This window comes from Acipenser ruthenus, chromosome 4, assembly GCF_902713425.1.
Source record: "Acipenser ruthenus chromosome 4, fAciRut3.2 maternal haplotype, whole genome shotgun sequence".
Classification (NCBI taxonomy): domain Eukaryota; kingdom Metazoa; phylum Chordata; class Actinopteri; order Acipenseriformes; family Acipenseridae; genus Acipenser; species Acipenser ruthenus.
The window spans coordinates 87961429-87981002 of record NC_081192.1 but is presented as its reverse complement, the minus strand read 5'-3'; the positions used below and the strand labels follow the sequence as shown (position 1 = coordinate 87981002).

General features: G+C 41.6%; 2 protein-coding genes across 2 annotated transcripts; one reads left to right on the top strand and one right to left on the bottom strand.

Moving 5' to 3' along the window:
* The first annotated feature begins 163 nt into the window (after positions 1 to 163).
* LOC117400080 (fibronectin-like) lies at positions 164 to 7628 on the top strand. Its single transcript, XM_033999522.3, has 8 exons — positions 164 to 231; positions 559 to 906; positions 1585 to 1833; positions 2165 to 2437; positions 4788 to 5060; positions 5755 to 6027; positions 6198 to 6295; positions 6447 to 7628. Exons 1-8 carry the CDS (start codon positions 204 to 206, stop codon positions 6564 to 6566), a joined length of 1662 nt encoding a protein of 553 aa, XP_033855413.3. The 5' UTR covers positions 164 to 203; the 3' UTR covers positions 6567 to 7628.
* A 695-nt stretch (positions 7629 to 8323) lies between these two features.
* Positions 8324 to 17383, bottom strand: c4h8orf82 (chromosome 4 C8orf82 homolog). Its single transcript, XM_034000073.3, has 4 exons — positions 17068 to 17383; positions 16286 to 16493; positions 15339 to 15387; positions 8324 to 10174 (listed from the first exon to the last, which is right to left on the bottom strand). The coding sequence occupies exons 2-4, from the start codon at positions 16448 to 16450 to the stop codon at positions 9687 to 9689; spliced, it is 702 nt and encodes a 233-aa protein (XP_033855964.3). The 5' UTR covers positions 16451 to 16493; positions 17068 to 17383; the 3' UTR covers positions 8324 to 9686.
* Between the last annotated feature and the right edge of the window lie 2191 nt (positions 17384 to 19574).

Below are 19574 nucleotides of genomic sequence, written 5' to 3'. Positions count from 1 at the left end.
TTATATTCAGCACATTTAAATAGGCGTTGTTTACTCTAGACTCATGTTACTGCAAACAAATAAACAGAGACTATTCAAATTCACACTGAGCTTGGATAGGGACCCCAGTATGAATGTGATATGAATGGGGGGGGTCAAAAAACATACAATAAAGTCACCAGAACTTGCACACCTACTCCAGACCAGAGAGTGCTGAAGGGACCATGGAGAAGACTCTGGGTGTTTGTCTAGGTGAGTAGCATAGACCATTTTCAAATACTAGTTACCAATACAATAAGCAAAACTGGGGAGCTTATATCTCACTCAAGCCAGATATTTTTAGATGCATGTTCATGAAAGCTGTTGGTTTCCTTAACAACAACCTAGGACAATGAGTCCAGACAACCTAGACAATGAGTTTTACATCACATTTATTTTATTAATCAAAACATTCTTTAAACAACTTATGAGTAACTGATTTGTGACTATGGTCCATAATTATCATTAAAAAAAGGTTTAATAATAGAATACAAATAGAAAAGAAATAGAAAACACTGACACTTGCTATTTCTTTTTCAGTTCTTTTTGCAACCTCGTGTTCTGCACAGAGAAGTTATCATCTCATCAGTTTATCTAAAACATGGGCTGAAGCACAGCATTACTGCAGATCCTGCTACTCAGACCTGGTCACTATTACCCCTCAGAATGAACCTGTTCTCACTGCCTCAGCTACAGATACGTGGATCGGACTGCACAGAATCCCAGGGGGTTGGCAGTGGTCAGATGGAGACGGCAGCAGTTATTATAAGTGGGCACCCGGTGAGCCGAATAATAATGGGGGGCCTGAAGATTGTGCTGCTCGTCGAACAGACAACAATTGGAATGATTTTTCTTGTACTTCTGGATTGTATTTCCACTGTTATAAAGGTAAGTTAAGTATGAGTTGAGATGTCAAGAGATGTTACCCACAACCAAGAAAATAGCCTGTAGTGTACAGGAGTACATCACACTTTATATTGTGTACCAGCTCAACAACCTTCTTTCTTCTGACTGTATCCATACTGGTTAGGGGAGCAATCTCAAGAGAATATTCCACAAACTGTCCTTACAGTTTACTAGATAATAGTACTTTTAAATATGAATGCATTCTCGCTCTCTCTTCTCATTCTCTCTAATATATATATATATATATATATATATATATATATATATATATATATATATATATATATATATCATTTTTGTTATACTTTCAAAATATACATTATTTCAGCAGTTTATGAATAAGAACAGTAAGAGTAAAACACTTTTAATTTGTAACAAGTGTACAGCAGGCCACTTTTAGGATGGATAGCTGCGTTTACACTACAACAAAAATACCTAAGCCATCTCAGAGTTGGCTTAAAAGTGTATAGTGTAAATGGGGTACTAGTGTCCTGAAACCAAGTGCCAGCCACAAAGTGGCTCCATGCTCCCAGTGCTTTACATGTAGATTGTACTAGAACTTCACTGGGCTACATAAATTAGGACACATTAATGTTTAATTAAAATGTCTGCATTTCATTTTAATTGAAAGAATGTCTAATGTCTTCCTTGTTAATTGAGACTCTTACACTGGGCTGCTGTCTGTTCCTGTTGTCACGGGGACGTCACTGACTCTGCACTGGAATCCAGCGCCAGGACTTGTTGACCACTACAGGATAGAAGTCTCCGGGCAGACAAGTCAGACCTTCACAGTAAACACTCAGACTGCTGTTGTGACCTCTCTGACCCCCGGCTGTCTCTACACAGTGCATGTCTTCCCTGTGAAATGTGTCAAAGACTGGCCCCCTGCTAGTACATCAGTCTACACAGGTATGTGCAGACAGGCTGGGTTTGAGCTCAACATGCACTGCATGGAACGTAGGGTTTGCAGGAAACATTTTCTCTGCATTACTTTGTGAGATACATGCTTCAATGGGCCCGTACGAGACGTTTTCCTGGTTCATAGAACAGTAATGAGTAATTGTTAGGAAACAATAGTGCACAGTAGTTAAATAAGAGTACATGAATGGTATAATAGTGGGGAAGACATGGCAAAGAGAAAATGCATTCTGGTGTGCTTGTATAAGGGTCAGGATGTTGTATTGTATGTTGTAAAATGATGTATTGAATATAATAAGTAATATCCTTGCACTTTTCCAAGCTCCAGTCCCACCAGGACAACTAATGGCTGACTCTGTGGGACCCAACTCTGTTTCTCTGAGTTGGGGCAGACCTGCCGGTATGGATAAGATCCCACACAGCTTCAACATCACCTACTGCAGCTCCTTCTGGGGTCACCAGGGCTCCACCACTGCAGCCTCCAATTCCACCGTCATCTCTAACCTGAAACCAGCAAGCCAGTACGTCTTCAACATCACCACAGTGCAGGACGATGGGAACCAGAGCATACCTGCTTCAGCATCTTTCTTCACAAGTAACAATTGCACATTAATTCTCATGATTTAGTTATAAGAACTGTTGCTGCTTTTCAGAGTATCCTGTTCACTTCCTCCATGCAACACCAATCTATATCAGATGATTCACTCTGATTATTGCAATTTAACATCATTGGATATTTATTTCAGCATAACTACATAAAGAAAATAAACCTTTAGCAACACTAAAAAAATTGATTAGTTAAGGTGGAAGCTAAATTGATGTGGTGAGCTGACATTAAATTGCTACTGAATGGACTGTAGGGTTTAAAACACAACACATTAATTTCCCTAGCTTTCTGCTTTGTTGTATTCATTTCTACAGTATCGTTTTTACAACATAAGCACGATGGTTTTTATATTTGTATTGTCCCTGGTCATAAATCAGTTTTGACGAGTTATTTTTGTCCCGCATCAGTTACGAATCAGTTACGGGTCTTACGAATTCACAATATTGGCTGTTTCAACCTGTTCAATCAGAAACCGGCACAGGTTCAGAGGGGTGGGAACAGGCTTATTCAATATGCATGACAAACGCGATCTAATGGCAATAAATAAATACATTAATTTGATATGTTAGGGTGTAATAAGAACCTCTAATAAAACCGTAAGCGAGAAATTTACACGCTAAGTAACACAACAGAGTTCAGACCACAGCAGATTTCACTGCCTATGTTATACAGTCAGCACTCGCAAATCCAACCCTATAAAATGCTGACTTCAGTGAAGGTGACGCATATATGATTATTTCATTTTGGCCCGTTTTTAAGGAAACACAGAAAAGATATAATGTCAAATTTAAAAGGACTGTGTTTCAAAATAAATAGGCTTCCATTTAGATGTACTGCAGTTGGCTACAGTAATATATGTTCAATAGTATTTTAATTCAGAAAGATATGATTCTGAAAATATCACTTGCCAAAAGACGCGACTGTAGACACGTGGCCTGTACATAGATTATTTTAAATCCAGTACCTATTAATTTGTAGCAGTATCTAAAATTCCACATTATGACCAAATTGCAAAATTAAATCAAAATGTTACCCCATGCACAGAATTGCGTAAAACGTAAAAGGCAATGCAGTTTATCAAGAGTCAGAAAAAAAAAAATTCAGAATTGAACCCGAAATCAAAATTGCAGCATGTGCTGCTCAATAAGGCTCGAATTTCACAGTGCACGTGTAAATGAAAATGCACAAAAGCAAGACCACAGACTTAAAATAATAACAATGCTTCACAGAGTATCTAAAACTGTTTAATTATTAACTTTTTTTCACATTTCCATTTAGAATCACTCTTCTCGTTTGTTTATTTGTTGCTGCATTATCTCTGTAGCCCTGGAGCAGGGCGCTGACACACTGGCCATCGCCTTCCGACAGTCCGAAACTCGTTGTCTCCGTCTGTTTTAACCGGACTTTTACTTATCTCGAACGCTATTTCCATCATTTAAAAAAAAAAAAACAGAAACCTTTCCTGCTGTTTTCCGACAGCTGGAATGCGTGTAATTAAATTTTACATAACAGTTTGAAAAAACTACAGTATTTAAATGAGAAACCTATATGTTAACCCCATGCAAATGACAGTTTTAAGTAATTTAAAGATTGTTCAATCAATGGACAGGTGGGATTGAAAGGTATAAAGGCAATCTCTAGCAGCACATTGGGCTCCATCGTCAGAGTAGTCAGTCACTGCACCCACATCACACCCTTTTTTTATTTTATTTTTTATTTTTATAGCACAGAGCTTGTTTGAAATAGGTTCACATCCCCATTAGGACTTTTTGAAACAGGCGGAACAACTTTAGAAGTAAAATACTCATTCCGACCACATCAACCCGGGGGCATGTTAATTAAGTACCCATATCATTTGCATAACATTCCTCATACTTTATTATTTATTTATTTATTTATTTATTTATTTCTTAGCAGACGCCCTTATCCAGGGCGACTTACAATTGTTACAAGATATCACATTATTTGTTCAGAAATGTTTCTGAGCGAATAGATTGGATTGAACCAGCCGATAATGTGAATTCAGAAGATATTTATAAATAAATAAATTAAAGAATAAACAAAATAATTAAAAAAAAAAAACAGAAGATATTTTGACAGGAAGACCCGATGTGAAAGGAAAATAACTCGCCAAAAGTGATTTTATGACCAGGGATATGTTAAAAATAACAAAACAATTGCAATGATGTTGACAAATATATTGTAGGAATATGTACAACAAAGCAGGAAACCATGGAAAGCAATGCAGTGTTTTAAACTTACAGTCTGTTCAGTAACTCTTTAATAGTTGTGTTTGAGTATAAAAAAAATAATACCCTTCTACTTCCTTTTCCCTAAGCTCCATCCCCACCAGGACAACTAATATCTGACTCTGTGGGACCCAGCTCGGTTTCTCTGAGCTGGGGCAGACCTGCCGGTATGGATAAGATCCCACACAGTTTCTTCATCAGCTACTCCAGCGCCCTCTCGGGTCACAACGACTCCATCACTTCAGACTCCAATTCCACCGTCATCTCTAACCTGAGACCAGGAAGCGAGTATGTCTTCTGTGTCACCACAATGCATGACAACGGGGGCTGGAGCTCACCGGTTTTAATATTTCTCTCCACATGTAAGAATTGCACATCCATTTTTATGATTTACTTAAATTAAAAATCCATCATTAAAAAAGCCTTTTTGTTTAGGTCTTCAAAACCGTAATGAAAAAAAGGTTACCCAGCACCTCTGGTTTGAGTGGGAGTAAGCGGCTGCCTCTGGTAGAATGCACTCATTTGACATCACTGTGTAGCTCGAGCTGAGAAGGCTCAACATTTATAAAATTTTATAAACCGAAAATAGCATAATATTTAACCATAGTTTTGACATAAGTTTAACCATGCATCCTGTATCAAACTAAAAACAAAGATAATTAAGGATTTTATAAAAAAAAAAAAAAAAAAAATGATGTCTGCTTGTTTCGGTATCCTTTGAGACATTACACTACAGGATGTTACCTAATGACTTAGTTGGCCTTGAGTTATATTATTTAGTTGTTGCCTGCCATAGACATATGTAATGTTGGCTAGATCACCTAAATGTCTTTTATATTTGTAAGCATCAGCACCATCTGGCACCCAGCCATGTTTTACCGCCAAAACAAGAAACAGTATTTATGTAACTACGGTAAGAACCACAACAAAAAAAAAAATATTGCAAAGATCATAAAAAAGAAAGGTAGTAGGTAAATTCACAGGGTAAGCGAAGATTCTGAACTGTGCATTGCCTATATAAGCACAAATAACAACCACCTACCTTTTCCCCCAAAGCTCCATCCCCACCAGGACAACTAAAGGCTGACTCTGTGGAAACTAACTCTGTTTCTCTGAGTTGGGGCAGACCTGCCGGTATGGATAAGATCCCACACAGCTTCAACATCACCTACTGCAGCTCCTTCTGGGGTCACCAGGGCTCCACCACTGCAGCCTCCAATTCCACCGTTATCTCTAACCTGAAATCAGGAAGTGAGTACGTCTTCAACATCACCACAGTGCAGGAGCATGGGGGCCGGAGCACACCGGCTTCAACATCTCTCTTCACAAGTAAGAATTCTTCATTTAGCTTCACCACTCTTGTAGGGGTCACACACACACACACATAGCACAGCCAGTTCAGCAACATCAGCATCTGTTGTAGACAGGAAATCAGATTTGTGTATTTTAATATAATCGTATTGGATACACTGATGCTACTGAATGTGTCTCTTTCACAGAAGTAAATGAGAAGCGGATGATAGTGGCTTTCCACTGCAACTCCCAGGACCCGCTGGCATGCAGGGATCCCAAAGTCAAAGAGGAGATGCTCAACCAGGTAACTGCCGATACCTCTTCAGTCATACGGGTGTACTGAGTTACAATTGTTCAAGAACCAATACACTAACTCCTATTGTTTGGAAAAAGAAAACAAGACCAGATACAATGAGCGGAGTCAGTGACTGGGTTTGCGCTTTGTTTTTTTGCAGCTGAAATCCAAGATGGGAGAGCGCTACTCTGGGGTGTATTGGAGTCTGAAATGGAGGGAGAATGGAGGGGGCGACTGTAAACAACCCATTACTGAACTGACAGATCTGGATGAATTATAGATTAATCACCCATAACTATTAAACACTCACTAGTGCTGAATTTAGAAATGACAAATGTTTTCAACTACAAATAATGAAGACTAGTTTATTTTAGTATTTCTAATTATAGATTAGAGTTTTAACTTTTTTAATATATATTAACTCAATAGTGCTGAATTTCAAGAATACTAAAAGTAACTTCCACATGAATGCTTTTCACGAGTAAAGAAGAATTTTAAAATGCTTAGTTTGGAAGCATCCTTGCAGATGTGTGCGACAGGGTAGCGTCACGGCCCAGGCTGGTTACCATCAGGAAAGAGACCCAGAGACAGAAAGCTGCAGTTTAATTAACAAAAACAAACAGACACATAATAAACACAGCACAAGGGCCAAAATAAAGGTTCAAACAAAAGAACAACACACTTGTAGGCTGGGCATTAGCCTTCATCACAGTGTAAACACTCACCAAACGCCTTTGATTGTTCTTTCTTTTATACGGGTGGCCATTCCCTAATTAGCACTGAATTAGGGAATGGCCACACCTATGATTGTTGGGACAGATTTAACCCCATCCTTGCCAACCTTGCATTCCCACCACACACTATTTACACATGCTGAGCTTTCGCCCTGCCACAATGTGATAGAAATGTGTGGAGTTTGCTGATATGCGAGTCTGATCTGCTGTTAGAGGATTAAAAGACCCAGCAAAGTACCTGATTGTATCTGCACTGTGTGATTGGAAGGGCCTGGGACTCTGGATCCAGCAGAGTTGCGAGGGAACAAGAGGGCTAGGCTGAGTACACACTGTGACTGAGAGCTGCACTCTGCTGTCAGTGAAACAGAGTTCAAACTGCAGTTCAGACAAACAGTTTACCAACAGCTCTGAAATCTGCCCCTGGTTTACAATAAATGTGTTCAGATCTTTTCAGGTTTTAGTTAGGATGCTAGTGGAAGTAGAAATAGAAGCTGTACATTGTACCTGCTGTAATAATGTAGGTGTTTAAAATAAAGGACAATTGAATATTCACTTATTTGGCGATGAATTGCATTGTTATTGTAATTGCAACATGTTCTGAAGAGCTGCTGTTCAACAACACATTTTCAGAACCTTTTTCCCCCAAGTCGAAACCATAGCAAACACTGACGCTGTTTGTTAGAAGCAACACAGGATCATGGTCAAAGGTCTGTGTGCTGTGTATTAATTCAGTTCTAGTATAGTGACACAGGTTTAATGCAATTCACTTTAACCATTAGTCAATTAAATTGCTTTTTAACAGTGCATTGCGTATACTTTAAAATCCATATGCAACATGCCTGAAACTTAGATTACTGTAAACGTAAACAGTTAACGTGGGGGGGTTAAGAACATAAGAACATAAGAAAGTTTACAAACTAGACGAGGCCATTCAGCCCATCTTGCTCGTTTGGTTGTTAGTAGCTTATTGATCCCAGAATCTCATCAAGCAGCTTCTTGAAAGATCCCAGGGTGTCAGCTTCAACAACATTACTGGGGAGTTGGTTCCAGCACAGGCATGGCTCAGCTTGTCAAATGACACTCAGGAGTTAGGAAAACACTTCCTGGCACGATTTCCAAATGCAATTAAAAATACTAAATCCATGATTCATGCACTTTTAAAATAACCTTAAACTGAAACCCAACCATATGCTCTGAAATATGATGAAATATTCAAACAATACAAATCCAGTCCAGCTGGGTTCCCTCGTTAGAGATGGACAGTGCTGGTTCACAGTGAAAGTGAAAAGAAACAATGAACTGGTCTCATTCAGAATGCTTTAATAAGTGCAGGTGTTTGAACAGAAGCTGTAAAAACACATTTTGCATATTTTAACACTAAGAAATCACTGCAAAGTAATTACCTGGAACAGGGGAATCCAATTCCATAGTCAAGGTTTCTATTCATCATAAAGCCCTTGGCTCGCATCAATGGCCTCTATTACTGCAAAATCCAAAAGGCTGGTCAAGAACCATACACAGATCATCAAATAAAATAAAGCAGCATTTTTATTTTCAGATTATGTTTTGTCCCCAGCCTGTCCTTCATGTCTAAAACCCGAGCCTTTGAGCCAAGCAGAGAAACCAGAATCAGGGTTTTCCTTTTCTAAAAGTTACAAATATATTTCTAACTTTCTTGAATCTCCCAATACTGCCCTTAATCACACAGAACACACAATGAGAAAGCATGACAAGCACCCAAAACATTCACAGTTTTCATATAATTTTTCATGTTTTTAATTCTCCCTTCCGGAGAGAACAAGGAATATATTTAAGGGACAACAGCATTGCTGTGCCGTGTTACAGGTTAATAATGGAACTCCTGAGTCAATAAAGCCCAACACCGGAGGTTGAGGACATTATTTGAATGAATGAGTTTCACTACAGAGAAACACTCCACAGCAATGCCATTATCACTATCACACTACAACTTTTTAAAGCGTTTTATATTTACCTCTGTGTGTCTGAAATAATCATTGCAGTCGACTGAACAAGGTCACTTTGACAGCAGGGCCTGAAGTGTTTCTCAGTAAGTTTCTCATTAAGCAGTGGTTTTAGAACAGGTGTTGTTAATTAGGGTCATCTTTTCTTTTAAGTGATAACAGAACGGCTGACAACAGAAAACAATGAGAACAGTGTCCAGTTGTTGTATTTAGTTATATCACATGGAAATGATGCGACATTAAGATTAGCTATTGTATACTTCTTAATTATTATTATTTAACTATATATTATTAAAACATGTAGTATAGGGTGTTGTGTGAGATACAAGCTGATTTTCACCCCACTCAGGATCAGAGGTTTCCGCTCTGGTCAGCACTTAATGATATTCTTTTCTATCTGCCATGTTAAAGGGTTGTACCAAACAGCTAAGATAATAAATATTACCTGTCATACAATTCCATTGACTATGTACTGCAGGTCTCAAATGTGCAGTTTCAAAGGAAAATGTATGGAATGATTTTGTTAGCTACAATCACTTTAAATGGTGAAAGTGGAATAGTAATCGAGTGCAGCGTAGTCAGTGGATTAGAGATTCATGGGTGGGCTGCGGGAGCCAGTTCTTGGATAAAGAATGTTCCTACTCTCTGATTTTACCATGTCCTATCTGTGGAGTCCGGTGACATTCAGCTGGCCCTCTCACCCTGCCCCTCCTGCTGTGTCCCTGGCTCTCTGAAGAACCTGGCCAGCTCGTTGGTCAGCTGGTGCCGGCTCCCCGCCCAGTTGAAGTGTGTGGGCTGGCCGATGTGTTCCTCCCCGGGCCGGTACTCGAATCGGGGGCTGAGCTCGATGGCGAGAGCGGAACGGACCAACCCCACGGAGCCGCTGCGCTCCACACAGGGGTGGTAGAGACGCCCATTCCCCGGGTGCATGTAGAGGGCAGTGGGGCAGAAGGGCACGACCAGACGCTCGGCTCCTCCGCAGTACGACAGCAGCTCAGGACCCCCTCCCCCTCCCGCTCCCCCCAGGAGCTGAGTGAACACCACTGGCCGGTCATCGCAGCGCACAAAGTTCCGCTCCCGTCCGCACAGTGACAGGAAGGGGAAGGAGTCCTGGTAGCGGCCACTCTCGTTCCGCCGCAGACGGGAGAAGAAGAACACAAGGAACTGCTTATCTGCAGAGGAAAAACACACAATGACATCCTTACACCATTCAGCAGAGACATGGAGCTTTCTACTGTATTGTACTTTAAATAGGAGCAGTGGAATATAGGTCTATACTGTATCTGGCAGAATAAATAAATACAAAAAGCAACGTGGAGAAACAGATTTATAAATATGATCCAGTAGTGCAAAATGCCTGATTTCCATTACACGAGAGTAGATGTTAAAACTTCATGCTGATTTGAACTCGGCTCTCGCCAAGATAAGCACCAACTAAGACGTAGCTTTACAGTAAACTAATGTGATCCATATGCGTCTCCATCCATTTACGTTTCCTTCCATATGATGATGTAGATATCCTTCTGTCTGGTGTTAATGGCTGAAGTGTAATGCTGGCTCCAGGGATTAGCTTATTTTCCTCCCTGGCGCATCAGCACACACAACGGCTGCGATGCTGGCTCCGGGGATCAACCAAAGTGCGGCCTCCCCAGCGCATCAGCATGACAACCGTCTGGATTGAGCTAAGTAGGGTACATCTCTGGGGTTTTCAAGTGGGCACCTTCCATCCTCAGTGTTTCGTCGACTAGCCCACGACACCTCAAGAGGGCTCGACGGTGATTCTGGCGTCCCAGCATCACCCCCCTCCGTCCCCCACTCAACTCAGCCCAGCTTACTTACCTGTCCCCAGCCAGAATCTTTCCGTCTCAACCACAGCCAGTTGCTGCTCCTCTCTGCTGCTTCAGATAAGTTCTTCACTGTGCGACGCAACTCTTGGCCACTGAATCCGACGTCTCTGAGAAACCGGGTTGTAGAGTGTGCCACAAATCCTCGACAACCCACTTCCACTGGGTAAACCCGAACTCTCCATCCTCGCTGTTCCGCTTCAGTGGCTAGTTGAGCATACCGCAGTTTCTTCCTCTCATACGCCTCATCTACAGCGTCCTCCCATGGCACTGTTAACTCTACCAGGTGAACAAGGCGTGCTGATCCAGACCACAAGACAATATCTGGTCGAAGGTTAGTGGTGGCAATCTCAGGTGGAAAAATAAGCCGTTGACCAACATCTGCCAGCATATTCCAGTCTCTAGCAGCTTCCAGTTGTCCTGGGCGAGGATTGGTTTTAACACCTTTTCTTGGTGGTTGCTCTCCTGGGCGGAGGAATGTTGTCTTTTGTGTGTAATGTTTTGATGGAACAGGTGGCAACTTATTGGTCATGTTACGCTTGTCTTCCAATGCTAAGGCCAAACATCGCAGCACTTGGTCATGGCGCCAAGTAAACCGTCCTTGGCTAAGAGCCACCTTACATCCTGTCAAAATGTGCCTTAATGTTGCAGGTGATGAACACAAAGGACATGAGGGATCCTCTCCTACCCAGAGGTTTAGGTTCTGTGGTGATGGGAGAACATCATATGTTGACCTGATGAGGAAACTGATCCTGCTCTGTTCCATTGACCATAGGTCTTGCCAGCCAATCTTGCGTTGTTCCACACTCTCCCATCTCATCCATTCTCCCTGTTTGGCCTGGGAAATGGCCTTTATACACCTCATCCTCTCCTCCTGCTTTTGCACCTCGTTGACTACCAGCTTCCTTCTTTGAGCTGGGGCCGCCTTGTGCCATGTAGGAGGAGTTGAACTGAAACCAAGACCCCCTCTTCCATGCTGAACTTGCCCCATGATATCACCAATTCGAAGGGCAGCCTTTGCATCTTCCACAGCTTTCTTTGCCGCCCACTTTCTTCCAGTTTTCAACACAGGTGCTGCCTCCCTTACGCATATATCGCGTGACTCTACTAATGTCATTTCCAGTCTGACCTTGGCGCACTTAAACTCCTCGGTTAGAGCAGAGACTGGTAGCTGCAGTATTCCTTTACCATAAAGTCCCACTCTGCTGAGGCAGCGTGGAACTCCCAACCATTTCCTGATGTATGAACTGATTAAAGCTTCCAGCTTCTCTACTGTTGTCAAAGAAACCTCGTACACAGTCAGTGGCCACAGCAACCTCGGCAGTAGACCAAACTGAAAGCACCAGAGTTTTAGTTTACCTGGTAGAGCGCAGCTGTCTATGCTCTTCAACCCTTCCACTGCTTGTTGTCTAACTTCTCCCACACGAACTGTGTCCTTTAGATCCCCGTCGTACCATCTCCCAAGACTCTTCACTGGCTTCTCAGATACTGTTGGTATTGCCTCACCATTAATGAAGAATGTTTTATCTACTACTTTGCCTTTAATTATAGAGATGCTCCTTGATTTAGTGGGCTTGAATTGCATTCGTGCCCATTCAATGTTATTGGTTAATTTGCCCAATAATCGATTAGTGCAGGCTACTGTTGTAGTCATGGTTGTCATGTCATCCATGTATGCTCGAATTGGTGGTAGTCGCATTCCAGAAGCCAAGCGCTCTCCTCCTACTACCCATTTTGATGCCCTAATGATTACTTCCATTGCCATGGTAAAAGCCAGTGGAGAAATGGTGCATCCTGCCATTATTCCAACCTCTAGGCATTGCCATGTAGTGCTGAATTCTGAAGTTGAAAAACTGAATTGCAAATCTCCAAAATAGGCTTTCACTAAATTTGTTATTGTCATCGGTACACTGAAAAAATCAAATGCTGCCCAAAGTAGTTCATGTGGCACTGAACCATATGCATTAGCCAAATCCAGGAATGTCACATGGAGCTCCTTCCTCTCCTTTTTAGCTGATTGAATTTGTTGCCAGATCACATTGATGTGTTCTAAGCAACCTGGGAAACCTGGAATGCCCGCTTTTTGTATTGAAGTGTCAATGAAGCAGTTCTTTAATAGGTAAGCTGACAATCTCTGAGCAATAATGCTGAAGAAAATCTTGCCTTCTACATTTAATAGGGAAATGGGACGAAACTGACTGATGCTTGTAGAATCTTTTTCTTTAGGTATAAAGACTCCACCTGCTCGGCGCCATGCTCTTGGTACAACCTGTTTTTCCCATGCCACTTTCATCAATTTCCACAGAATTCGTAGAACTCCTGAAGCACTCTTGTACACTCTGTACGGAACTCCATTAGGCCCTGGAGATGATGAAGCCCTTGCTTTTTTCACAGCTTGCTCTATTTCTTTCCACTTAGGTGCACAGTCCTCCATTTGGTATTCTGGTGGATTGATAGGTGGGATGTCTGACGGAATTGACATAGGCTCCTGCCTTTTTGAATCTGTATGTGTTTCCTCCAAATATCTCTCCAGCTCAACCTTAGATGCTTTTAGTGTGCCATTCTTCTCACTGGTGAATAACTTCTTTACAAATTTGAATGGGTCTTTATAAAAGTTAGCTCTCGCACGCTCCTTCTTTTTGTAGCGTTTCCGTAGGCGCTCAGCTCTGCGCAATGTTGCAAGCTTATCTTTTATGACCCTTTGTAAGAGATTGAGTCCCTCCTTCTGACTTTGTTCTGCTCTTCTCCATTGGTTCCTCAGCTGTCTCCTTTCTCTAACTAAGCGTTCAATCTCCTGCTGCCGTCTAGACTTTCCAGGAATAGTTTGTACTTTTTCCTTCCTTTTTTCAACTCCAAACCTCTCACTTCCATATGCGTAGATGATGTCCCCAAATTTATCCAGCTTCTTTTCAACTGTTCCACTTAATCTTTCCAATGCAACGCAGAGATCTGTGTTTACTGTGTCCCATGCAGTTTTCTCACAAGCTCTTGGCCATTTAACTCCAGGCTTGTGCCCGTTGAGGTTCTTTTCTCTCTTATGCTGGTTTGTCTGACCGGGTTCACAAGGATCATTAGGTTCATCACTAACTGTGTCCATGCAAGTCCTCCTCACATCTATGACAGGGGTGCTGATATCCTGCGAACTGTGGTTTGCTTCCTGTCGCTGGATTTCATTCGACTGACTTGACTGACTTCGTAAGAAGTACTGATCAATGCGAGGCCCTTGTCCCTTCTCCCTCAAGCATTTCATTCTCCCTTGATGAATCTTCAAACCCCTGGCCGTTGTCGCCTTGCTCCAGCCGCAGACACAAACCTGGAGTTCCATGTCTTTGTTAACTGCAGATCTTGAACTAGTCTTTTGTGAAGTACTCTCCATACTCATATCCGTTTCCGTTCCTAAGTCGTTAACCGTGTTGTCCAACGTTGAGTCATCTTCCGCCCCCGCTCTCGCAGACTCTAGGGGTATTTTTCTCTTTAATTTCTTAGAAGCCTTGGGCGGGTGTCTCCAGCATCCTGTAAACACAGAGCTGGATACTGCCGACAAGGGTAGCTAACCCTTACCAGCCCCAATGGGGTCTCTTTCCTCCTGTCAGCTGTCTCTCCAGGCTGTCACAAGGTCTTTCCCTTGTTGCCAGCTGCACTATTCACAGCAGTCACTGGACGTATCCAGATCTTCATGATTTCCATTACACGAGAGTAGATGTTAAAACTTCATGCTGATTTGAACTCGGCTCTCGCCAAGATAAGCACCAACTAAGACGTAGCTTTACAGTAAACTAATGTGATCCATATGCGTCTCCATCCATTTACGTTTCCTTCCATATGATGATGTAGATATCCTTCTGTCTGGTGTTAATGGCTGAAGTGTAATGCTGGCTCCAGGGATTAGCTTATTTTGCCTCCCTGGCGCATCAGCACACACAACGGCTGCGATGCTGGCTCCGGGGATCAACCAAAGTGCGGCCTCCCCAGCGCATCAGCATGACAACCGTCTGGATTGAGCTAAGTAGGGTACATCTCTGGGGTTTTCAAGTGGGCACCTTCCATCCTCAGTGTTTCGTCGACTAGCCCACGACACCTCAAGAGGGCTCGACGGTGATTCTGGCGTCCCAGCATCACCCCCCTCCGTCCCCCACTCAACTCAGCCCAGCTTACTTACCTGTCCCCAGCCAGAATCTTTCCGTCTCAACCACAGCCAGTTGCTGCTCCTCTCTGCTGCTTCAGATAAGTTCTTCACTGTGCGACGCAACTCTTGGCCACCTAGTGACCTAGTACCTAGTAACCCACATAACGCAGTGGTGGAACACAACAGTACATAAAGCTATACCTAAAATGCTGTATCATCAGTGAGAACTGATGATACAGTGGACCCATTTTTTTGTTCTCAATAGATTTTTCTGTTTTGTTTTAATTACAGATACAATAACAACAAAAGATATCTCCATTGAAAGACTGGTAACTGCATGTTTGAAGTTGAAAGCAGAAACTTTACCTTTGAAACAGCTGATGAAGTTCTTCACTTTGGAATCATCCAGGAACAGCTGCAAGCAGAAGAAAAGAGTGCTGTGCTTTACCACCAGAACAACTGGGGCATCCCATGAAAACAGTGCTGTGCTTTACCACCAGAACAACTGGGGCATCCCATGAAAACAGTGCTGTGCTTTACCACCAGAACAACTGGGGCATTCCATGACAAATCACACAAAATATTTTGGTTTTAAAACCCTGCCATCTTTGATTCACTCCAGTGCTGGTGTTTAGGTTTTTACATTTTCAGCCTGATCGGGTCAAAAGTTATAGAGAGGTCAAAATGTGCTCGATGGGTGACCCCCAACCTTGAATAGACCTTCTACTCAAAGCTGCTTCTGCTGGAGACTTGTGTGATATTTATGTATTTATTTTGCTGCCTGGAACACCCCTAAGCTAAGCACTGAGTCTTGTGTAAAGTGGAGGTGGTATGGTGGTAACTGTTTGTGACTGGTCACTTAATGACCTCTAAATGACACACTCAACCTTTAATGGAGTGGTAACCAAGGCCTTAAAATCCAATCATTATTACCTCTTACTCACACTAGCATCATAACTGGCCATCTTTACTATATATATATATATATATATATATATATATATATATATATATATATATATATATATATATATAATGCTCCTTCTTTCTGCTTCCAAATCATAGGCCAGTCTCAATCCATGTGACCTAGAGCACAGGAAGTGATTGCAGGTTTGAAACGCAGATTGGTCCTCGAGTGAACATAACTCAAGTAAGTATATTAGGAGGCAGCAACCAGGCCCCCAGTAAATCAATTACTAAATAGTATGTGAAGTCAAAATACAACCAGTTTAAAAAGACAGAAGGCAGCTCGATGTAAATAAAGTGTATTTGTAAAGTTAAAGTGATGAGGCTACAGCCAGCCAGTGTGTTACCTGCCCCTGGTGGTCGATGTAGTAGAAATACTCTCTTATCCTCGGTTCTGGACTCTGTCCTTGGTTATAAGTCACGTTCCGCACAGAGGTCAGTTTCTTCGCTTGACATTTGAGAAACCGGGACCCACGCAACCAGGACCAGCAGACAGATGTAGGAAAAAACATCTTACCAGCTACAAAAAAAAACGCAGGACAACAGAGCCCTAGCCTACAAACAAAACAAAACAGCCGATTACAAAACAAAAATAATATTCGGTAATAGCCTTCCTTCCTTTCAACGCGATAAATTGCCGTGGCTAGTTGTTCTACATCAGGCTATGTGACGAGATTTTAAAAAAATAAACTCATTTGAGGGGTAAAAGACGATTCTAGTGGTCAAACGAAGTCATATTTTGTTTACAACCGTTGGGGGTGGAATCCGGTTGCAACACCGGTACGTGTACAACAGGACGTGTCGTTTTAGGTTCTACTTGAAAATTAGTTCCTATGTTTTTAATACGATTAAATTTAATCAATCAATCAATCAATCAATCAATCTTTATTTCTTATACAGCGCATTTCGTGATAGATCGCCTCAAAGGGCTTTACAGATAAAAATAGCAAATAAATAATATACAAAACAACTTAGATAAATAGTAAAAGATATGACGATAAAATACCGCTTTAAATTCCATACATGCAAATAAGAAGTCAATTTAAATCGTAAAAAACAGTAACAAAAATAAGTAGTATAAAAAATAAGTATAAAATACATATGCTAAATTATAAAAATGTGTTCTTACTTTAAAAGCAGCAAGAGATGGTGCCTCCCTTACATGGCAGGTCATTCCTCAACTTTGGAGCTCGAATGCTCTGCCACTGCCTTCTTTCTCTGTATCCATGAATACTGAGTAAACCATCGCCCTGGCATCTAAGCGAGCGACTCAGGGCGTATCGGTCTTCGCAAATATTTTAGATGTAGCGGAGCAAGGCCATAGGCTTTATAAGTTATATATATATATACACATTTCTCCACCTGTACAACAAGTTCTGTTAGCTGACCTCTAGAGGGGGCGCTTGCTACACTGACTAACCAGCAGTACACAACAGGCAAGGAAAGCTTTTAGACAACACGGTTTTGTTTTTATTTTCTTCCGAAATACATCTGTTTTTGCTCTAAAAAAAAAATAAGTTCATTTTCCCATTCATTGACTTTTGCTATTATGGCATTTACATTTTAACTGTACAGTGGAAGCTCGCCGTTACGGCCAGCCAATGGAGCAACAAAACGTCGCCTTAAGGGGCGTGGCCGGTCTTGATGTGTCCCGTGATTGTGGAGCCTGGTGGCAACCCTGTGTCGTGGAATTGGACTGTGCCCATAGTCAGAAGCCTAGCTTGGTTTGATTGTCACCCTTATTCCAGTGTTTGCCCAGTAAATATTGCAGTTCAGTATCCAAATATTGGCCGCCCTGTGTTAATGCTTTCAAGCAATCGTTCTGCATATATCTAAAAAATAAGTGAGTGGGGAACAGATCTGAGTCATTTAAAAGCACGCTGCATTAGACAAGACTCAGTAAATTAGACACACTGCACTGTAACCTGGGCAACGCTTGTGTGAAGATACTGTGAAATACTTATGGATAAACTTAAAGCATTCGTCACCTCATGACATCAAAGATACAGTGGCTCACTGAGGACATGGACAAAAATTAAATAAAGATGTTGTATGTCAAGATCGCCAGCTAAATTATTATTATTATTATTATTTGTTTATTTAGCAGACGCCTTTATCCAAGGCGACTTATAGAGACTAGGGTGTGTGAACTATGCATCAGCTGCAGAGTCACTTACAGTTACGTCTTTCAAAACGTTAAGTCGAGGTCCTGAGATCATTCACCAGGTGACCTTGACATAACACAATTGTATTATTTTTGTTTATATATATATATATAATGGTGAAGCTGCTTTCGTTGACCAGCATGCATGTAGTGTAGCTCACGCCACAGAGAGGAGTGTTTGCATCTCCAATGGTGTGTTTTATATTAATGTTCAGGTAATGAATGCCAGTGTGAGAAGCGAGTGTAGAGATCAGAGGTGAGAGGTGAGAGGTCAGTGGAGAGGTACGGTTAAGCATGAACATTCCATCGCCTGTTGGTTTCCGGTATGTCATACAGTTTTGAAAATAAAAATTTGAGGCCAATACCTTTTAAAAAAATATGTATATTTCTTCTTCACGATATGCTCTTTCCACTAAATTGTTGGTTGCACTTTTGCGTACAAACAAGTGCACTAAAGGGTTCTGGGGTCACAACTCCACTCATCAATACAAGAGTCCAAATCCTGAACAGCTTTCTCGTCTTTTCTCCGACCTTGTTCCCTCCCCTCGCAATGTGCGAGGGAACTCGGTGTGTTGCATGCAGATGCGATGTGATTCACATCCACAGCTAGATCAGCCTAAGAGAAAGGCGATATTCATACCAATCTTGGCATCTTAGAAGATGATAGTTAAGTAGCAACACCTCCACCATCTTCATGTAAGACACCCAGTACATTCCCATTTCAGATCCAGACTCTGTTATCAGATTGAGCCATTAGCTCATACAAAATATTTATATTTCAATATCGTTTTAAAGCAAATAAAGCCTGTTATAGCATCTATCAAAGAGTATCTTGAGTATTTCTGAGTGTGACAGACACATATGTGAGTGAGAAATCGATCCAGCACCCCAAAAACCCCAGTGTAGACACCTTGGATGAGTCTGTAGGTGGAACAGCTTCAAATCTGATATACACAGTAGCCGGATGATTACCATTTTGAATAACGCCATCTGGTGGCTGTTCCCCATCATTGAGAGCTATATCCCAGTTCACATTGAAAAGAATGTCTCAAAGTACATGAATGCACCGTCAAAACAAGTTCTGCTAAAAATACTTACGGGTCCCAGAAAAGTAACACTACTTACATGTTCCAGCTTCTCCACCTTAGATTAACTCTCCAAATTGCAATTTAATAAACCAGGAATGCAACTGATGAACCCAAGCAGGTTTCTTAAATAGTCTGCTCACAATGTGAAAATCTGAACCGTCCGACACTTTGGACCATCAGAAGCACTGCTTAAAAACATTAGACGCTATGCTTACATTAGAATACATTGGTGGTAACTAAATGGTCTTGTTTATTATATCAGCTGTTGGGCTGTGTTTCGTTTTGTTAAGGGATAATGCCATTGCTTGGCATGTTTTGCAATGTTATAATGGAACTCTTAATAAAGCCCCAAACCACGTAAAGTGACATTAGGGCCCCAACAGC